The sequence below is a fragment of the Haliotis asinina genome, chromosome 5 (genome assembly GCF_037392515.1).
Source record: "Haliotis asinina isolate JCU_RB_2024 chromosome 5, JCU_Hal_asi_v2, whole genome shotgun sequence".
Taxonomy (NCBI): Eukaryota; Metazoa; Mollusca; class Gastropoda; order Lepetellida; family Haliotidae; genus Haliotis; species Haliotis asinina.
The window spans coordinates 74617046-74637261 of NC_090284.1; the positions used below are offsets into that span (position 1 = coordinate 74617046).

Genomic DNA, 20216 nt, shown 5'->3' on the forward strand with positions numbered 1-20216 from the left:
AGTTCATATGTACATAATTTCAGAAAAATTCATATGCACAATCCTAATAGATTGGACATTATTCACAGAAAACATTACACACATAATTCACGCTCTAGTTCTTTGAAAAATATTTATATTAATTTATGAAACAAACATAATCACTTTTCATCTTCAACTGTTGCTTCCTCCACTCTCTCAGCTCCAACAGGCAGTGGTAGCAAGGTCTTGCCTTTAGCTTGTCCTGACACGACATAAACATTGCTCTTGAGGCTATGTACATGGCGTGTGACATCATGGGATACAACCTTTGGCCAGTGGTCATGGTTTCGTTCATTGGACAACAGTGGCACTAGAACCTGCAATATAGGTTTGCATCATATTTCATTACATTGTTTTACTGGTTTTACATCTTGTTACAGTGATGTACTGAAAGCTTTGTTCTCATCATTCACTTGTTTTGTACCTATAAAACATACTGTATGTGAGAGAGGTTCCGGTTTACAACATAGGCTTTGTATGGACTTGCATATCCCAGGATTTGGGAAGAAAACTATCGGTATGTATCCATACAATGTAAAAACTTAACTTTTCATACCTAACGCATGAATGTCGCTTTCCGATTGGCTAAGCGCTATTCTATTATTTTCAATTTACCCGCTTACAGGCGATGTATTATTTTCAATGTACACCGCTGGGAATTCCAAACTCTTCTGGTACTTCATGGTAGTACTTTTTTACCTTGAATAACATTGAATCACGCATCAACCACGGAAAGTACTGACTGAAAATCGATGGAAAGGAGATAACTCTAAATCTGTTTATCTTGTGTCGTCTGCAAAATGGTAATTCACCTCGCATTCAACAGAAGTGCTTCAAACCATTCAAAATTAAAATTCAGGTGTTTGGTAAGATAAATACATTGTTCACTGGTCCCTTGGGGTCCATGGGCTCATGAACAACATAAAAATTAACAGCAGCTACATCTTAAATCTAAAGGCTATACTTTACGATGCTTTATGCGCGGAAGGCATGAGTATGTGCTATAGAACACATTTCTACTTCCGGGTGCCTGCTAAAGGCAGGGACCCGTAAAGTCCAGGGCCCCGTTTCACAAAACTCTCGCAAGCCTAAGATCTCGTAAGTTTTCTCGTAGCCATTGTGCCTCCTATACTGAAACACAGGAGCTACGGATGCTACGAGAAAAGTTACGAGATCTTAGGCTTACGAGAGTTTTGTGAAACGCGGCCCAGATGTCCTTTCCCTGTGATTAAAAGCCCTAATTTCAAAAGGTCTAATGCTGCTATCAAGTCTCGAGAAAAAAAGTTGCCTTTATGTTCTTAAACAAAAATGTACACTGATAGGGTAAAACAAAATGACATACCTCATCGACAAATGCTGACAGCTGATCCAGTGGTGAAAGAGCAAGATCACCGTACAGTAATGCTGTTCTCAAAGGTGTGTCTTTTTGTATTGGCTCCTTCGCTTTTTTCACAAAGTAACAAGCTTTTCCTTTTGGGCTTAATGGCCACTCAAACCCTACAGAAAGTGTCCCTGAGCTGCTCAAAGATATAATAAGTGATGCAAGTTCTGGCTTTTCAAAGTAGTCCAAAAACTGTTGCTTCACTTCGTCCACATTATACATTTTCATCCATTTATCAGGCTTCAGTTTCATGGTCTTCAAAACATAGTCCGCTATGAATTCGACACGAGTGTCGTTCAGTTCAAGCTCGCTTGCCATGATTGTGACTAGTTTGGATAATGTTTTGCTGATTTATGTAGAGGCAACGTCAGACTAGCAAGGGATCCATCGATATGCCAGTTTTAACGCCTTGCTTCTCCTCTTGTACAGCAGAGCGTTCCCAGACAGGACGTTGTTGACAGGAATGGCGGCCAAGCGGAGTTGCTATGGCAAGTTGCTATGACACGTCCCTGGTTACAGCCTCGCTCTGAGACGCGATTTCGTAGAAAATATATAAAACGGAAAATACTATTGTTTATTGCCTTTACTTAAAGATTATTCAACACAAAACAAATATATGAAATCATTACGTTATTTATTATGGATGCCCTAGTATATAAAATTGTGCAAACTTGATATATCACAACAGACACAAGTTAACTATTCCGTTATTGTTTCCAACGAAGGTTTTACATAAGCCTATATCAACATGGCGGATAAACATGCGTTTCGGCTGCTGATGACTTGGAAAAAAAGACATTTTCACGCAGTTTCAAGGTTCATGGCTGCTTTTATGTTAAAGTTGAACACAAAGTCAAGCGATGACGATTCTCATTCTAAAAACAAGTAATGAACTTTATCAGTAATTATTTGTAATTATACAAAGCATGCATTGTCCTGGCGTAAGTTCGCGGACATCTATGATCTATTTTCGCGCACGTATCGCTTACGAAGTTCCAACTTCCATATTTACGCGGTCGCTAGACATTAAGGTGTGACGTAAGATTTCCTGTTTGTAAACAAGAAGTCGTCTTTTTTTCCTGCCATCACGATTCGGAAATCAAAAACTTCAAAGTAGAGTTTTGGCAGCAAACGCATTTTTACTCATCTGCACTTATGCAAAAACATCAAGACGAAAATAAACCTGAAAATGTAGTTTTCATTCACGACATCACCGATCTGCCGGTCGTCTGTATTGGTGAATGGTAATGCTACAAGGTGATGACCCCAGAAGGTGGGGTGCTGCATATATTGACCGTGGAAGCCCATTTCTGACACAATCCTTATAATTTTACAACACATTTTCATGAAAGGTTACGAAGTAAAAGCAATTCATATGACTTTTTATGATAAAATCGAATGGTTCTAATTAATGAATTACAAACATATGCTTGTGTTTATTCAGTAAAAGTCTCCAAAGGGATGTTGAATATTACTTAAATTTTCATTCAACATTACTGGAACTTTTCCATGGTAAAATGAATCTTCTTGATTTCTGAACATTTCCTGATAAAAACCCTCTTATCAGCATTGTGAGACATGAACTTCAATATTACATCGGTATCAGATGTTGGCATAAACTATTCGTCATACTGTTTGTCCGGATTTTAGCTATCACAAATATTGATGTTGTTGCGCACAAATGACCTTGATACTGGCTTCACACTAATTACTGGTTATGTCAACAACTCAAGTTATATCCTTTGATGTTTTTGTTATCTCATCTCCTCAATTATGTTGTTGTTATTGTTAATCTCCTCAGCAATATCTCATGTACCTGTATATAAACTGGTACACCTTGTCCTCCCATATGCTTGAAAATGGTATAAGAATCCAGACCGAAACGTCGCTATTGTGAAAATGAAGGAGTTGATCATCCATAAAATTTGTTTCGTCACCTTCAAGGTCAGTAGTCAAATCATGGTAATGTAGACAAAGGCAGACAGTCAACAGTGGATTGCCAAGGGCAGGTAACTGGAGTGCTCTCAAAAAGACCTGCTAGTTGGAAATACTATCGCCGTTGAACACAAATGATACAAAATGTGAACCATAATAACTATCGCCTAATCAGTGATTATACAAATTACGAAAAACATACTCTCATAGCACCATGCTTGTCACTCTCTCCTGCATCACCCTTGTAGATGGTTGGGGGAGCACTGGAGTCCCATACACAGCACTAAATCCTTTTATATTTAGGCTCTTTTATCCAAATTATGCTGTGTATGGTTTCAAGTTGTATTAAACTTCATTATGTGTCAAAAAATTTGTAAAAATTATGCATATTTTGTGACATCTTTTCATCACATGTACTTGTTTATGTTTGATAAAATCTTACAGTCACTGCAGGTACCTGTTATCAGCAGCTGATCCTCACCCCCAATACCTGCCATGCATTAATCCATGTTCTTCCAGCCTTCATAGCAAATATTGTATTCATTCATCAGCTTTGCAGTTTAATCATTATTTGTGTACATTGTTGGACTGAGGAAAGAGCTCGTCTCAAGTCTCTGGTGATAAAACGTGAGATAATGGCAATAACTGTTTGTAGTTCAGTGATCTCAAATGATCTGCCAAGTACGTTCCAGGGGCTCTGTTGCTGGTCAGGATAACGATGTCCAAAGAGAGGTCTACCACTACAGAGTCATCAAAGTCTAAAAGGCAGAAGACCTCATCATCAGCGGCACATCTGGTGCGTGAAAAGGTCCTTTACATCTAGATCTTTGTCGAAATCATTCTGTTCTGGTGAATCAAATCATCAGAGGTTGTTTAATGAAGACATCATGCCTCCTGCCAAAGCAGATGTTTATGCTGCGTCTCCGATGCTGCCGCCTGAAGGTCCTGTAAGATCTACTAGAATGTCAATGCAGACTACCTCCACAGCAAGATGATCGTCCTCTGCAATCACGGCAGCTGCTCAGCTAGTTGAAGACCAGCCTGCTGCTACACAGACGTCCATCTTCATGGACAACACCAACAGCTGCAAGAAGTCGCAGATGACATCTCAGTGTTTACAAATGTAGCAGACACAACTATGTACATAGGGATTTTATTATTTTAATATTTTCTGTTCTGTATATGTATATCTGCAGGCTACTTAATAGGTTATGTGTCTCTCAAGCCCTTAACAAACCCAAGCCATGACGTGATCAACTGATTGGCCAAGCTAAACTTCAAAGTTAAATCTTTTGTCTAATAGCTTGCATTCTGCACAAAGTCACCACACAGACAAGTTGACAGACACTTGACAAATCAGATATATTCGGGATACAGACTGTTGCTGTGCTCTGTCGTCACCCCAGTCTCACCCACAGGGGTGACTTACCAACCACAAAAATAAAGATTCCTAGGGCAGTAGCTCACACCACATCTGTACCAGCCTCCAATGCAGATAATGGCCTTAATGGACTGCTGTTTCACTGAAGATGTTTTGGGAAAGTGTGGGCCTTCAAGTACCTGTTCCAGAGAAATCTACATCCTCGTTCCGCAATTCTATTGCTGCACACAATGTTCATGGACGCCTTCTACCTGGATGACGAGATACAAGTTCATCAAAAAGCCAGTGAACTCAAACCGCAGCTAGACTTTACTATCAAACTGCTCGCACAGTGGCTTGTAAACTTGATGCAAGATCTTCAGTTCCTGGGAATAAGATTCATCACAAAACAGAACCATATTGTGGTCCCTGAAAATTGTTGGGTCAAGATCTAAGCCATGATTCTGCAAGAAGACATCTCTCTGTTACCTCAACAAACATGGCACTGTCTCCTTCAGGATACTTACCATGGATCTTCCAGCAATTCCAGGCAAGACACATGGACAGCTTGGACCTGATCTCTCAAGTTGAATGTCTGTGGAGGGACTTATCTAGAAGAGCCAGTTTTCAACACGCCTCGAGTATTATTGAAGATCAAGTAGATTTGGCCGGTACAACCAACTTTGGTCACGCCCTACTGGCCAACAAGCGTCTAGTTCTCAGATCTAATAAAGAACTCTGAAAGTCCAAACCTGAATCTACCAGAGTGGCTGAACTTACTCATACATCGGCACACCAAGCACATTCGTGAAAAAACCCGCTAATGGACTGTATCAAGACTTGTTTGAAGAAAAGAAGATGCTGTGGTCAGGGCAGTAAAAGCAGTAGCAGTGGCTCTACACAGATCAACTTTGAACTTGTATGACAACAAGTGGCAGAGGTTTGAACAGTATGCAAGGTGGAAAGGCTTCACAACAATGAAAGCAACCCATCCTCAGTTGGCGGAATACCTATGTCACCTTAGATATATGTCACAATGAAGACGGGCATCAACCTGACGAAAGTGCAAGAACTACTTGCTCTACTATACTTCTTCATGCTGGAGAACCAGCTTGGGATCTGAACGTAGTTCCACAACATCTCGTAAGTGATGTCTATGAACCCCCACTAGAGCAAACAACCTTCGAGCTACTCACACAGAAGACTCTGTATTTTGAAAGTAAATTTCTCCAAATATATGGATGTTTGTTTTAGCTGGGAATAATATTGCTATGACTTAACATTATCTTTTTTCTCATTTCACATAGAGATAAAAAAAATATGTGTGGCTGCGTGTCTGTGTGTGTGTGTGTGCGTGTGCGTGTGCGTGTGCGTGTTGTGAATCAGCTCTATTGCTAATGTTAACATCATTAATATGTGGTTTCATGTTAAGGGTTTTAGTTGGAACGTTCAACAGCAGTGAAAGTCTCAATCTGTTTCTCCAGTGAAACAGCTGAACGTTCAAGTAACATGTCCTGCATATCCCAGGCTACAATGAACAGGGATGAGAAATTTCCGCGGAAATCCGCGTTTTTTTACATCCCCAGGGTCATTTTTCTGAAACGTCTAAATATATATACAGTGTTAATATTGATTTTAGAAGCCATATTTAGTGTGTAAAATGCCAAAATCCCAGGAGCTTCCAGACCCCCGACTAGTTTTCAGCTGTAAATGAAAATTTCCATTCTCATCCCTGAATGAAGTAAACATGTGTCCATGGTCTAGTGGATAAAGTCTCTGCCCTAAGGTTTAATAATAGGTTAGCATCATCATGTTATACTCCTGCATGCTAAGTCAGTCTATCAAGCTAGGATAAATCTTCATTCTTATTTGTATTGTTTCTTAGATGCATGAATATTCTGTTTAGAATGGAACATTATGAAGAGTCCTTGTTCTTATATATTTTATGGCTTTCGATTTTAGGTTACAACGTGTTCAATTTAATGGTTAGGAAATCATGTATAAAATGTTTCATGGCCTTCTTCTTTAAGATCAGCTATTCATATTTATTTCCATTTATTAGGAAATCAAATATTAATGCTTTATTTTTAGAAAAGATATTCATATGTATTATCATTTATTAGGAAATCAAACTTATGACATGTATTTATTCAGGTATGCAACATATCAGTGCAACAGTAGCCATACAGGAGTCAGTGATCCTTTACAGCACACGGCACGATCATCTCACAGACACTGCGCCACAAGAACATGTGTATTGGACTATTTTGGGTGGATAGGCAAGTTCACCCCTTGTTATAGAGTGAAGGGCGATCAGGTCCTGGTGATCACTGAACCAACCCAGTTTTATGAAGTTCTAAAGGTAAATCTAGTGACATTTAGTGCTTCTAGATGTTGGACATGTTGAGAGGTTATCATGATTATGGCTGCATAAGTTTCCTGTAGTTTAAAATATTATTCCACCTAAAAGAAACTGATGTAAATTAACAGAGAGGGTTAACCATTACAATTGTACCACTATGTAATCTGTCCTTGTGTGAGTAGTTTCTATAAAAAGAACATTGTTACTTAAATATTCAATAAATGATAAAAGGTCACATGCAATGTAAAATGCAGATTCTGATACCTTTTGGTATGCACCATTTACCGAAACAAATTATCAGAAATGTCAATTCAACCTGTAAAGTTGGAAAAAAAATGTGATGAAAAAAAAAGCCCACGAAATCAGAGTTCAAACAATTCACTAAATTTCCCCCTGGAGCTTGAAACAGTATGCCCTGCCCGGAGTATGAGGTCGTGAGCAGTAGTCTAATCTTGGTTGTGTTCCCCCTGGAGCTTGAAACAGTATACCCTGCCCGGAGTATGAGGTCGTGAGCAGTAGTCTAATCTTAGTTGTGTACACAAACAAGTAAATAATCTACTCGTTACATAAAAAAAACTTGTTGATTGTGGTAAGCAGCCTCTGTCATAGAGAAAGCCCATTGTCTGGTATTTTTACAGCTATATGTCTGCCTGCCTGTCTTGTAAAGACAATATGCAATACACAGCTTCAATAAATGATAAAAGGTCACATGCAATGTAAAATGCAGATTCTGATACCTTTTGGTATGCACCATTTACCGAAACAAATTATCAGAAATGTCAATTCAACCTGTAAAGTTGGAAAAAAAATGTGATGAAAAAAAAAGCCCACGAAATCAGAGTTCAAACAATTCACTAAATTTCCCCCTGGAGCTTGAAACAGTATGCCCTGCCCGGAGTATGAGGTCGTGAGCAGTAGTCTAATCTTGGTTGTGTTCCCCCTGGAGCTTGAAACAGTATACCCTGCCCGGAGTATGAGGTCGTGAGCAGTAGTCTAATCTTAGTTGTGTACACAAACAAGTAAATAATCTACTCGTTACATAAAAAAAACTTGTTGATTGTGGTAAGCAGCCTCTGTCATAGAGAAAGCCCATTGTCTGGTATTTTTACAGCTATATGTCTGCCTGCCTGTCTTGTAAAGACAATATGCAATACACAGCTTCAACTATTGACCATGTGCAATTTAAACTTAAACCTATCAGGCTATACGCCATAAACAAAATAAATTGATTTATGACTCGTACACTGGAGTCCTGTCTCTGCCGCATTTTGGAATTAGGCAGGTGTGATACATGTACACATGGCATGTTTTTATGTCTGTGGGTTGCAAACAAACTACATCCATTTTTCTCAGTTGACTGGATCTGATGGAAACTGGTGCAAACTTTTGTCAGTTTCAAGTCCTGCTTTGTACTTGGACGAATGTCAGTTTCCAGCCACGCAGTAGTTCACCATCTCTACTGAGATGATTTTTGATTGCATTGAACAAGCGCAAGTTCAGTGAATTTGTATTTACAAAACCCAACATCTCTATATACATTCTTTATGGATAACAACTTCTTCTAGTGCATATGATTTTGTTTGACAACGGTATATGAATCCATACTGAAATGACGCATCAAGTACAATAAAAGAAGTTACCCATAAACAATCTTACTTTCTTTCTTTACTTTCATACTTCTAAAATGACCATCACACAAATCATCTTTCTGTACACACAATGAGCATTCGGCATATCAGCAAATGAACCAGCCAGTCAGAAGTCGTCTTTACACTTGAGTGCACACTCACCCGCTCTGACTGGGTTTGGTATCCCGAGGACTTTGTTTCAAGGAAAGTAAGCCCAAGGACAAAATATTGCACTTTTGAATCGCGATTGTAATTTTGTTTATTTGTTTTTTAGAAGCTTCAATGTATATCATATGTCATGAATAAGTGATAATTGTGTTTTAATTATGTTTGATGTTTGGGTTGCATGTGACCTTTAACAAAAACGGCATGTCATTGTGTGGTATACTTAATTTCCTTGGTAAGACTATAGTTTGTGCACAAATCTCGAAAATGGATCTGGAAAAACAATTCACTGTGCACCCTGAAATTTTTGAGTTGTCTGTCAGTTTTCACAACCTTACCTTAGTACCTAAAAGTACCCCAGTATTGTTGACTGTTGCTCAGTCTATCAACCACTTGTTCACTGATGTAGAAACAATTATTTGCAGTTGCTGTATGGCTTTAGATAATGTTGATAGTGCCATACAACATTCACTTATGTGACTCCTTGCCTGTTGCATTAAGTAATTGCTAAATATATTGAGTTTGTTTCTTGTTTTAGATCAAAGCAAGGAAAGCCACAAGCAGAATAACAATTGCATCCCTCTATCTTGGTACGGGTCAGCTAGAACATGATCTTGTGAGTAGGTTTCAAGCATTGGGACATAATGTAGATAAATATGTAATATTTGTAGGGTGAACTCACATTCAGATGAAGGTTATGATATTTGTTGATTCACCTTACACATCAGAGAATTGTTTGCCACTCAGTAATTCACTATCTTATCTGGGTACATTTTGTAACAGTGACAGATTTTGTATATTTCTGCAGTTTATATATTAATTAAAACTCATGTAAAGAAATAATTCAAATTTCATCACACAATTTTAATCATCTTATTTTATCATGCTACTCTCCCAGCCTTGAACTGCATATCACTCAGTCAGACACTGAATTCAGAAGCCAGCTTACAGCATGTTCACCACACAACACAATAACCTATCACCTTCCCCACGTAATCCCTTTTGTCTCTAGAGGCAGCTTGGATAATCAGCTAAGTTGTATACTTGACACATTACAAGGTTTGTGGTCACTCCACATTCAATCAGGAGATGGTTGACATTTCTTGTTGATTTTCTTGGGCATAGCTTTGGTTTGCATTCTGAAACGAGCATCTGATACAGCAGCATCCCCAGGTGTGAAATAAACCTAGGCCCACACACCTGGACTGTTGTTTTTCACTTTCAAACATCTCTAATAAACCATCAGCCATTGAAGTACAAACGTTAGCCTCTGTTGTCTGTACATGACTGACTCAGGCCTGCTGCATTCTTTTCTGGAATCATCTTTTGTCAGCAACAGCCTCACACTAAAGTCATAACATCATCACCACTGATTTTGTCTTGTACCCAACAGCCCAGAGGTGAAATTCCCATGTGGGTGGTCAGTTTCCCCGAAGGGGTAATCTCTGAAACTTGCATCAAGCTGACATGCTGGGTGTTTAAAGAAGTGTTGAACCAGCTTACTAACTACACTAATATGACTTCCTATATTTATCTTTTATATCACCATTTGTTTTACATTAGCATGTAGTAGTTAAACATGTCAGTAACAGTTAGTACTATTTCTAGGTGGCTTGTATCAGAGAAGCATGTGAAAATGCCAGGAAAGTTGGAAATTCTGCAATGAAGGTGAACATTCTGTTGGACTACACCCGTGGGTCACGAGGGAAGACTATCAGTTCAAGGACTATGTTACAGTCTCTTCTTAAAGACTTCCCTTCAAGTGTTGATGTGTCATTATACCACACTCCGGACCTGAGGGGCTTGTTGAAACAAGTTGTGCCTGAAAGATTCAACGAAACTATTGGACTGACCCACCTGAAAGTGTACCTGTTTGATGACAGTGTTATCATTAGTGGGTATGTTGTAAGTTCACATGTTACTGCACATGGCTAGTACTATGATCTTTTAGAATCCATTTTATGGCTTGCCTGTATGTATAGCAAATCCATGTCAAGTTGGTGATATGTCAATCCATACTGGTATATTACTGTAGCCATATTTTGAGGTATGCTGATACATGAGTTTGCTACTGATGAAAGAGTGATTCAGCAGCTATATCTACATCGTACTGTCATTCAGAACACTCCAAGAAATTATTAATAGCATTTTGAAGATCCTCCCAATGTAGTTTGTGAAGCATGTCTGTTACCATAATTGATGCTGTAAAACACACATCATCTGGATTCATGTACGAAAACGGGGTTCCACTGTAGTACATGCTCATTCTGTGGTGTTGATCACATTCATCACAATATGGCTGAGACATAATTGCTGATGTGAGATTAAATATTATCTCACCTTTTAATCATATATATACCTTCCAGTACAATCATATATTATCATTGCATGTCATCTTGACTCTGAGACGTGACTGATTGTGTGTCATCATGCCCCAGAGACTTGACTGATTGTGTGTCATCATACCCCACAGACTTGACTGATTTTGTGTCATGTCCCTGACACTTGACTGATTGTGTCATCATTTCCCGGAGACTTGACTGATTGTGTGTCGTCATGCCCTAGTGACTTGACCCATTGTATGTCATCACACCCCACAGACTTGACTGATTTTGTGTCATGTCCCTGACACTTGACTGATTGTGTCATCATTTCCCGGAGACTTGACTGATTGTGTGTCGTCATGCCCTAGTGACTTGACCCATTGTATGTCATCACACCCCACAGACTTGACTGATTTTGTGTCATGTCCCTGACACTTGACTGATTGTGTCATCATTTCCCGGAGACTTTTCTGATTGTGTGTCGTCATGCCCTAGTGACTTGACCCATTGTATGTCATCACACCCCACAGACTTGACTGATTTTGTGTCATGTCCCTGACACTTGACTGATTGTGTCATCATTTCCCGGAGACTTTTCTGATTGTGTGTCATCATGCCCTAGTGACTTGACCCATTGTATGTCATCACACCCCACAGACTTGACTGATTGTGTCATCACTCCCCAGAGACTTGACTGATTGTGTGTTGTCATGCCCCTGAGACTTGACTGATTGTGTTTCGTCATGCCCCTGAGACTTGACTGATAGACTGATTGTGTGTCATTGTGCCTCAGGATCATTGTTTATGCTTTAGGTCACCTGTTTGTTTGTCCTGTTCCTGAAATATTTACACTTTGGTGTGGTATGATCTGAATATTGCTGACTGCAATGTGAAACATGTACTGCTTGAATAGTTTGTCCCAGACTTGTGTTTGAATACTCCTCTTTTGGTATCTTACTCAGATAGGCACTCAGGGCACTAATTATATTGATAATTGTATTAGGTCCTCTCAGTCCATAATGATAATGAAGAACAAACATCTGATTGCAGGGCAAATTTGAGTGACAACTACTTCACCAATAGACAAGATAGATATGTGTTATTCAATGACAGTAAGTCTCTGGCAGACTTCTTTGACAATCTGGTGAAAACAGTAGGCAACCTCTCATTCAAGATGAAGCATGACAACACCCTAGCTCTAGCCGATGAGGAATCTATACATCCATTTAAAGGTGAGACCTATGTATCTACAGGATTACAGCTAGCCTATATTAGACGTCCATATAAAGGTGAGACCTATGTATCTACAGGATTACAGGTAACCTATATTGTACATCCATATAAAGGTGAGACCTATGTATCTACAGGATTACATAAAACCTATATTATACATCCATATAAAGGTGAGACCTACGTATCTACAGGATTACAGCTAGCCTATAGTATACATCCATATAAAGGTGTGACCTATGTATCTACAGGATTACAGGAAACCTATATTATACATCCATATAAAGGTGAGACCTACGTATCTACAGGATTACAGGAAACCTATATTATACATCCATATAAAGGTGAGACCTACGTATCTACAGGATTACAGCTAGCCTATAGTATACATCCATATAAAGGTGAGACCTGTGTATCTACAGGATTACAGCTAGCCTACATTATACATTCATTTAAAGGTGAGACCTATGTATCTACAGGATTACAGCTAGCCTACATTATACATTCATTTAAAGGTGAGACCTGTGTATCTACAGGATTACAGCTAGCCTATATTATACACTCATTTAAAGGTGAGACCTATGTATCTACAGGCTTACAGCTAGCCTATATTATACATCCATATAAAGGTGAGACCTACGTATCTACAGGATTACAGCTAGCCTATAGTATACATCCATATAAAGGTGTGACCTATGTATCTACAGGCTTACAGCTAGCCTATATTATACATCCATATAAAGGTGAGACCTATGTATCTACAGGATGACAGCTAGCCTATAGTATACATCCATATAAAGGTGAGACCTATGTATCTACAGGATTACAGCTAGCCTATATTATACATCCATATAAAGGTGAGACCTACGTATCTACAGGATTACAGCTAGCCTATAGTATGCATCCATATAAAGGTGTGACCTATGTATCTACAGGATTACAGGAAACCTATATTATACATCCATATAAAGGTGAGACCTACGTATCTACAGGATTACAGGAAACCTATATTATACATCCATATAAAGGTGAGACCTACGTATCTACAGGATTACAGGAAACCTATATTATACATCCATATAAAGGTGAGACCTACGTATCTACAGGATTACAGCTAGCCTACAGTATACATCCATATAAAGGTGAGACCTGTGTATCTACAGGATTACAGCTAGCCTACATTATACATTCATTTAAAGGTGAGACCTATGTATCTACAGGATTACAGCTAGCCTATATTATACATCCATTTAAAGGTGAGACCTATGTATCTACAGGATTACAGATAGCCTATGGTTGATGGTGAGTCATGCATTTAGCATGATAATGATGACAGCACATCATGGCCAGTGGTGTGATGGGTAACTGTCACAATGTTTTTTTCCTTAGAATGGTTCTGTAAAATCTTCATGAAAATGAAATAACTGCATAAACTATGTTCCAACATTTTTAGCAGAAAAAATCAAACGTCCATTCATCTTGTATGTTTGGTCAGTAATTCTGCCACATGCTGTGATCACTTATATGTGAGAATTAATTTTCCCTTCTCTCTCCTAGAAATATATTGCTTTAGAAAATCTGTACCACAAGGCACTATTAGTCAGAACTTATTACAGAAATAATTTGTTCTGATTTGTGTTTGTCCAGCCTTGAATAATGCCTGTGATTAAATTGTAGATAATGATGATGGAAGCCGATTTAAGAGGAGAGCCAGGAAACAGATTCAGAAACTGCTCACTTCATCAATGGAATATTCATGGAATATGGAGGATGACCGCACACATTGTGAAGAAGATGGTACATCTGGCTATGACACACTGGTGTACCCACTGATACAGATGGGGCCATTAGGGATCACACATGATGAGAATATCACGTTGAACTTGTTCCGATCTGCAGCTCCTGGGGATGAGATTCTGCTCGCCTCTGGGTACTTCAATCTGACCGATCACTATATGAATGTAATTCTCCAGGAGTCACATGCCAAGTATGGCATTCTAATGGCCTCCCCAGAAGTAAGTTATCTTTTAATGGTGGCAAATAAATGAAAAAGAGGGATTGATAAGTTTGTTTTAGTACAGTCTCATCAATCCATGAACACTTTTGACATGACTTGTTTCTTACATATACATGTATAATGTTTTCATATACTCAGTCTGCGCATGGATCTACATATTTGCTCATATTTTCAACCCTTTGTGCTGATGCCAAGTTTATTTGTTCCCTAAAAGGTGAATGGTTTCTTCGGAGCCAAGGGAATTGCTGGATCTATACCAACAGCATATGTGCACATTGCTAACCTGTTCTTCAAGAGCTTGGTGTGGTATGGTCAGACACAGAGAATACAGATGTTTGAGTACTTCCGAGACAAGTGGACTTTCCATGTTAAAGGCTTGTGGTATTACCTTCCTGGAGAGAGCCTCCCAAGCCTTACCTTTATAGGCTCTCCCAACTTTGGTGAGCTACTTTATTTGAGGGTCCCTGGGGCTCATACTCTTAATTTTCAGGGGTCCCAGGTAAACATTTTCGAGACTGTCTTAGCACTTTGATAGTCGTAAACTAATGTCAGTGTATGGCACTTACCAACTATCATAGCACTGAGAGAGCTTGGAAAATTTGGGCCTTGGACTACTAAAAAGGGACCCAAGACTCTTAAATATTCTTATATTTACTGTAGTAATATTATTGTACTTCAGTTTCTGTATTGTATTGTGTACTGCGATCACCACATTGTTACAGCAGTTTAATCGCAGAAGATGCCTTAACCTGACTAGTAGCAAACATAGTGATAACTTACTGTTACTGAATGGTCAGAATTTTCCCGAAGAGTATTTTGACATTTTCTGTGTCCCTGTGGATGTGCTTCTCAATTTTATTGCATTTATTGTCAATTTTAAGGGTAGGCATTCTTAAGTCCCTGGTTTGTGAGGCACTGACTGCCTAGCTGCCATCTTGTTCAAATATACCAGTCAGCAGGGTAATCTGTAGTCCCACTCATATTGTTTGAAATGTTGATCTGAGGTCATAAAAGATGCTGTTAACTCAACTTGGTGATCTGTGGACTCACATCTTATGTGCCAGTCACAAAGTGTTAAAGATTTAACAGGCTGAAGAATCATATATTCCTGTCCACCTTCTGATTGAAGTTCATTCAGGTTACAACTAATAGTGCTGTTGTGTCTATGTTTCCTGTACAGGGTACAGGTCAGTGTATCGAGATCTGGAGTGTCAACTGGCTGTCGTAACTGAGAACACTCGCTTAAGGGAACAGCTGCGGGAGGTTAGTGCTTGTGGTGTATGAGGATTTGCATATGAAACATGTAGGGAAACTGGTTCTTCTTTCAGGTAAAGACTTCAGTACAGTTCTGACCATGTAAATTATTTTTTTTTAAATTTGTTAATATCAGTGAGTGTACTGTCCACTTACAGAAAAAGCTGGGGCTGTTTTAAAGAAAAAACAAAACAAACTCCCCCACAACCTAGACGTCATATCTGAATATTTTCCGTCATACTGTGCATGGTGTGTCAGTGTGTTTCGACCTTCAGGTGGTATATTTCTGACAGAATTCCTGTACATAGTCCCATTATTTACAACTTGTGAAGATGAGGGTAAGAGTTGGTTTTCAGTAACCCATGCTTGTCATCTGACTGTATTACTATCCTAAGGTTACATGGGTAGATAAATAATAATAATAACATGCTAACAAACAGAACCAATTCACCACCTTGAAATAAAAAAGAACAACATCTTTGGTTGACTCTAGCTGGTATATTTGATATCAAAAGATACAGTGAATGGAACTCTTGTACAGGCACAAGGTAGAGGTAGTCAAGTCTATCGTGGTTGACTCTGCTGATAATGAGATATAGACTGCTGCCACAAGAAATGAAGTGGAGCAGGCACTCACTTGACAACCTACCACCAACTCTATACATACCTGCACCCAGCCATGCAGTAGCCAGTTACTGGGGCCTGGTAACATACACTTGATCAGGCAGGCTTGCACTCAAGTCATTCAACAGTACACAAAGACATTATTGGAAATGCTTGTATATAGTTAATTTGCTATGCAAAATCTGAAATCTTACTAGTGGGTACTTCTCATTAAACATCATTATTAAATAATTTGCTCATTAGATTTTAAAGGCAGAACCTGATCTGACAGAGTCTAATTATAGGTTATTGACTGATTAAGTGGTAGTTTGTGTTCCAGTTAAAATATTGCCGTTCAGTATGCTAATATTAATGTGTATTCATACAAAATACAATCCATCTGAAACTGGAACTGTTTAAGTATATGACCTTTATTAATTGATGATTCATGTAAAAAAAAAATGAAACAATTAAAACATCTTTTAGACAAGACATAAATATATGCTGAAAGATAATATAGTCATTAATGTCATCAGTATATATATTATCTAACTGCCTCAACACTTAATTGATAGCAGATATCATGTCACATAGATGAACAAACTAGCATGTAAACATTACATAATGAACTAGATATAGTGAACCCACCAAGTGTGTGAACCTGTGTATAACTAGTAACACAAACAGCTGCAGGAATAAATGAAACATATATACACACTGTGCAGACTTAGCTGAATGGCAGCAACAACAATGCAAAGAAATATGTTTAAGTATGGTTGATTAATGAGAAGCACTTAAAATATATTTTATGATAAAACTTTGCTTCTTTCTTACATTCACACATTATGCATTCATTCATTTACACATTACACATTTATGCATTTACATATTACATGTTTATGCATTTACACATAACATATTTATACAACAGCTGTATTTGACATAAAGATTAAGTTTAACACTGATCTATTTGTAAATTATATAGCTTACTGGATTGTTGACCATTTGTAAATAATTGAACTTAGAATGCAGTGCATTCTGCAAAAGAACTAATTATCACAAACTACTGAATACCTTCAATACGACAAAGCAGCCAGATTATCAAAGCATGAACACAAACTGTACACATCACATGAATATGTACAAGCTACAAAAAATACTGAAAGAGAAAAAAACTTTCAGAAGTGATTCCAAAAGCTCCAAACTAAATGTCCAAATAATCCAAATGTGCAAGGTTGAATATGCCTCGTGTCTAGTGGACAGTTTAAATGTTCAGTCTCAACTGATAATAGACAGAAAACTTTAAACGGGACAGTAAGCCAGCAAGATTTATGACAAAGGGACAGTAAGCAAGCAAGATTTATGACAAAGGGACAGTAAACTAGCAAGGTTTACGACAAAGGGACAGTAAACTAGCAAGGTTTACGACAAAGGGACAGTAAGCAAGCAAGATTTATGACAAAGGGACAGTAAGCAAGCAAGATTTATGACAAAGGGACAGTAAACTAGCAAGGTTTACGACAAAGGGACAGTAAACTAGCAAGGTTTACGACAAAGGGACAGTAAACTAGCAAGGTTTACGACAAAGGGACAGTAAGCAAGCAAGATTTACAACAAAGGGACAGTGAGCTTGCTAGGTTTACGACAAAGGGACAGTAAGCTAGCAAGGTTTACGACAAAGGGACAGTAAGCTAGCAAGGTTTACGACAAAGGGACAGTAAACTAGCAAGGTTTACGACAAAGGGACAGTAAACTAGCAAGGTTTATGACAAAAGGACAGTAAGCAAGCAAGATTTACGACAAAGGGACAGTAAACTAGCAAGGTTTGCGACAAAGGGACAGTAAACTAGCAAGGTTTACGACAAAGGGACAGTAAGCAAGCAAGATTTACGACAAAGGGACAGTAAACTAGCAAGGTTTATGACAAAGGGACAGTAAACTAGCAAGGTTTACGACAAAGGGACAGTAAGCTAGCAAGGTTTACGACAAAGGGACAGTAAGCTTGCTAGGTTTACGACAAAGGGACAGTGAGCTTGCTAGGTTTACGACAAAGGGACAGTAAGCTAGCAAGGTTTACGACAAAGGGACAGTAAACTAGCAAGGTTTACGACAAAGGGACAGTAAACTAGCAAGGTTTACGACAAAGGGACAGTAAGTTTGCTAGGTTTACGACAAAGGGACAGTGAGCTTGCTAGGTTTACGACAAAGGGACAGTAAACTAGCAAGGTTTACGACAAAGGGACAGTAAACTAGCAAGGTTTACGACAAAGGGACAGTAAACTAGCAAGGTTTACGACAAAGGGACAGTAAACTAGCAAGGTTTACGACAAAGGGACAGTAAACTAGCAAGGTTTACGACAAAGGGACAGTAAACTAGCAAGGTTTACGACAAAGGGACAGTAAGCTAGCAAGGTTTACGACAAAGGGACAGTAAACTAGCAAGGTTTACGACAAAGGGACAGTAAGCTAGCAAGGTTTACGACAAAGGGACAGTAAACTAGCAAGGTTTACAACAAAGGGACAGTAAGCTAGCAAGGTGTACGACAAAGGGACAGTGAGCTTGCTAGGTTTACAACAAAGGGACAGTGAGCTTGCTAGGTTTAAAACAAAGGGACAGTAAGCTAGCAAGGTTTACGACAAAGGGACAGTAAACTAGCAAGGTTTACGACAAAGGGACAGTAAACTAGCAAGGTTTACGACAAAGGGACAGTAAACTAGCAAGGTTTACGACAAAGGGACAGTAAACTAGCAAGGTTTACGACAAAGGGACATTAAACTAGCAAGGTTTACGACAAAGGGACAGTAAGCTAGCAAGGTTTACGACAAAGGGCCAGTAAGCTTGCTAGGTTTACAACAAAGGGACAGTAAGCTTGCTAGGTTTACGACAAAGGGACAGTAAACTAGCAAGGTTTACAACAAAGGGACAGTAAACTAGCAAGGTTTACCACAAAGGGACAGTAAGCTTGCTAGGTTTACGACAAAGGGACAGTAAGCTAGCAAGGTTTACAACAAAGGGACAGCAAGTGGCACGCTTGAGCTGGCTATTGTGTGGCAGTGTTCAGTGTGATTGTAAGCTGAGAGAGGGGTTAGAGAAACTGAAGAATGAAGGGCATAATGTATAAAAAATATGCTAAACTGAATATTTAATTAAGTTGAAACTAAATAATAAAAACACTGAATATATACAAGTATTTCATCCTGTCACGCGTCCACCCAATGAAGCATTCCTAAAGTAATGCGCCAGATATTTTCAGGTTGCCTGTGCAGCACTTGAAGGTTTACTATCACAAACCCATTTCATCCCTCCAGGTATCCATTCAGTGCTAAGTGAAAAGAGGCATATTTTGATCAAAATATCTTGCCCATGGAAATGCTTCATGGAATATTTGTTTCAGAAAGGGCAGGAACACAGCATGGACACCCTCTCACTGGTTTTTTTTGTTGCCTGATGTAACATGTATGTTGTACACAAGAACAATGGAGAAACACTCATGGTATAATCGTATTTCAGTTATCAATTGTACTTTCAGGAGCATGTCAGACTGTACCAGTCATCGAACCTGGTCACCTCAGAACTCTTCAAGCGGAAAGACAGACATGTACCTATGTGGGCCAAGGCAGTGACAACTGTCATAAAAAATTTCTTCTAGACATTATGCTGCTTTGAATTTAAGGGATGTGGCAATATACATTTTGTACATTAATTATTTTTGCAATTAAAATTTTAAAAGTGTGAACTGAATTATTTCTATGCTGTTTGGGCATTCTTCCTTGATTTAAGTGTTGGGAACATCACAAAATTACTCAGGCACCATTGAATCTCAAAACCCTGCACTGCCTGTTTTACTTATTTGATAGAGTTGGTTAGACTCACTGTAGAAGATGGTCAAATGTATGCAAAACTATGGCACAGTCAAAATCTGAACAATGAACAAG

At 38.7% G+C, this 20216-nt stretch overlaps 2 protein-coding genes across 3 annotated transcripts in view; one reads left to right on the top strand and one right to left on the bottom strand.

Moving 5' to 3' along the window:
• The window catches only part of LOC137285269 (dynein beta chain, ciliary-like), a 31595-nt gene extending 29706 nt beyond the window's left edge, over positions 1 to 1889 (bottom strand). The window contains exons 1-2 of the mRNA XM_067817588.1: positions 1364 to 1889; positions 145 to 338 (exon numbers count right to left, since the gene is read on the bottom strand). Coding sequence (XP_067673689.1) covers positions 145 to 338; positions 1364 to 1720 — 551 coding nt within the window. The 5' untranslated portion in view covers positions 1721 to 1889. The remainder of the gene's footprint in view (positions 1 to 144; positions 339 to 1363) is intronic.
• A 235-nt stretch (positions 1890 to 2124) lies between these two features.
• LOC137284263 (CDP-diacylglycerol--glycerol-3-phosphate 3-phosphatidyltransferase, mitochondrial-like) lies at positions 2125 to 20010 on the top strand. 2 transcript variants are annotated; one of them, XM_067816008.1, is made up of 9 exons: positions 2125 to 2287; positions 6852 to 7059; positions 9391 to 9468; positions 10461 to 10750; positions 12227 to 12408; positions 14084 to 14421; positions 14638 to 14863; positions 15604 to 15686; positions 19811 to 20010. In XM_067816008.1, the coding sequence occupies exons 1-9, from the start codon at positions 2151 to 2153 to the stop codon at positions 19928 to 19930; spliced, it is 1662 nt and encodes a 553-aa protein (XP_067672109.1). In that variant the 5' UTR covers positions 2125 to 2150; the 3' UTR covers positions 19931 to 20010. The 2 variants fall into 2 exon arrangements, with proteins under 2 accessions (XP_067672109.1, XP_067672110.1); XM_067816009.1 differs by having other exon boundaries at positions 2127 to 2218.
• The last annotated feature ends 206 nt before the right edge of the window (positions 20011 to 20216 follow it).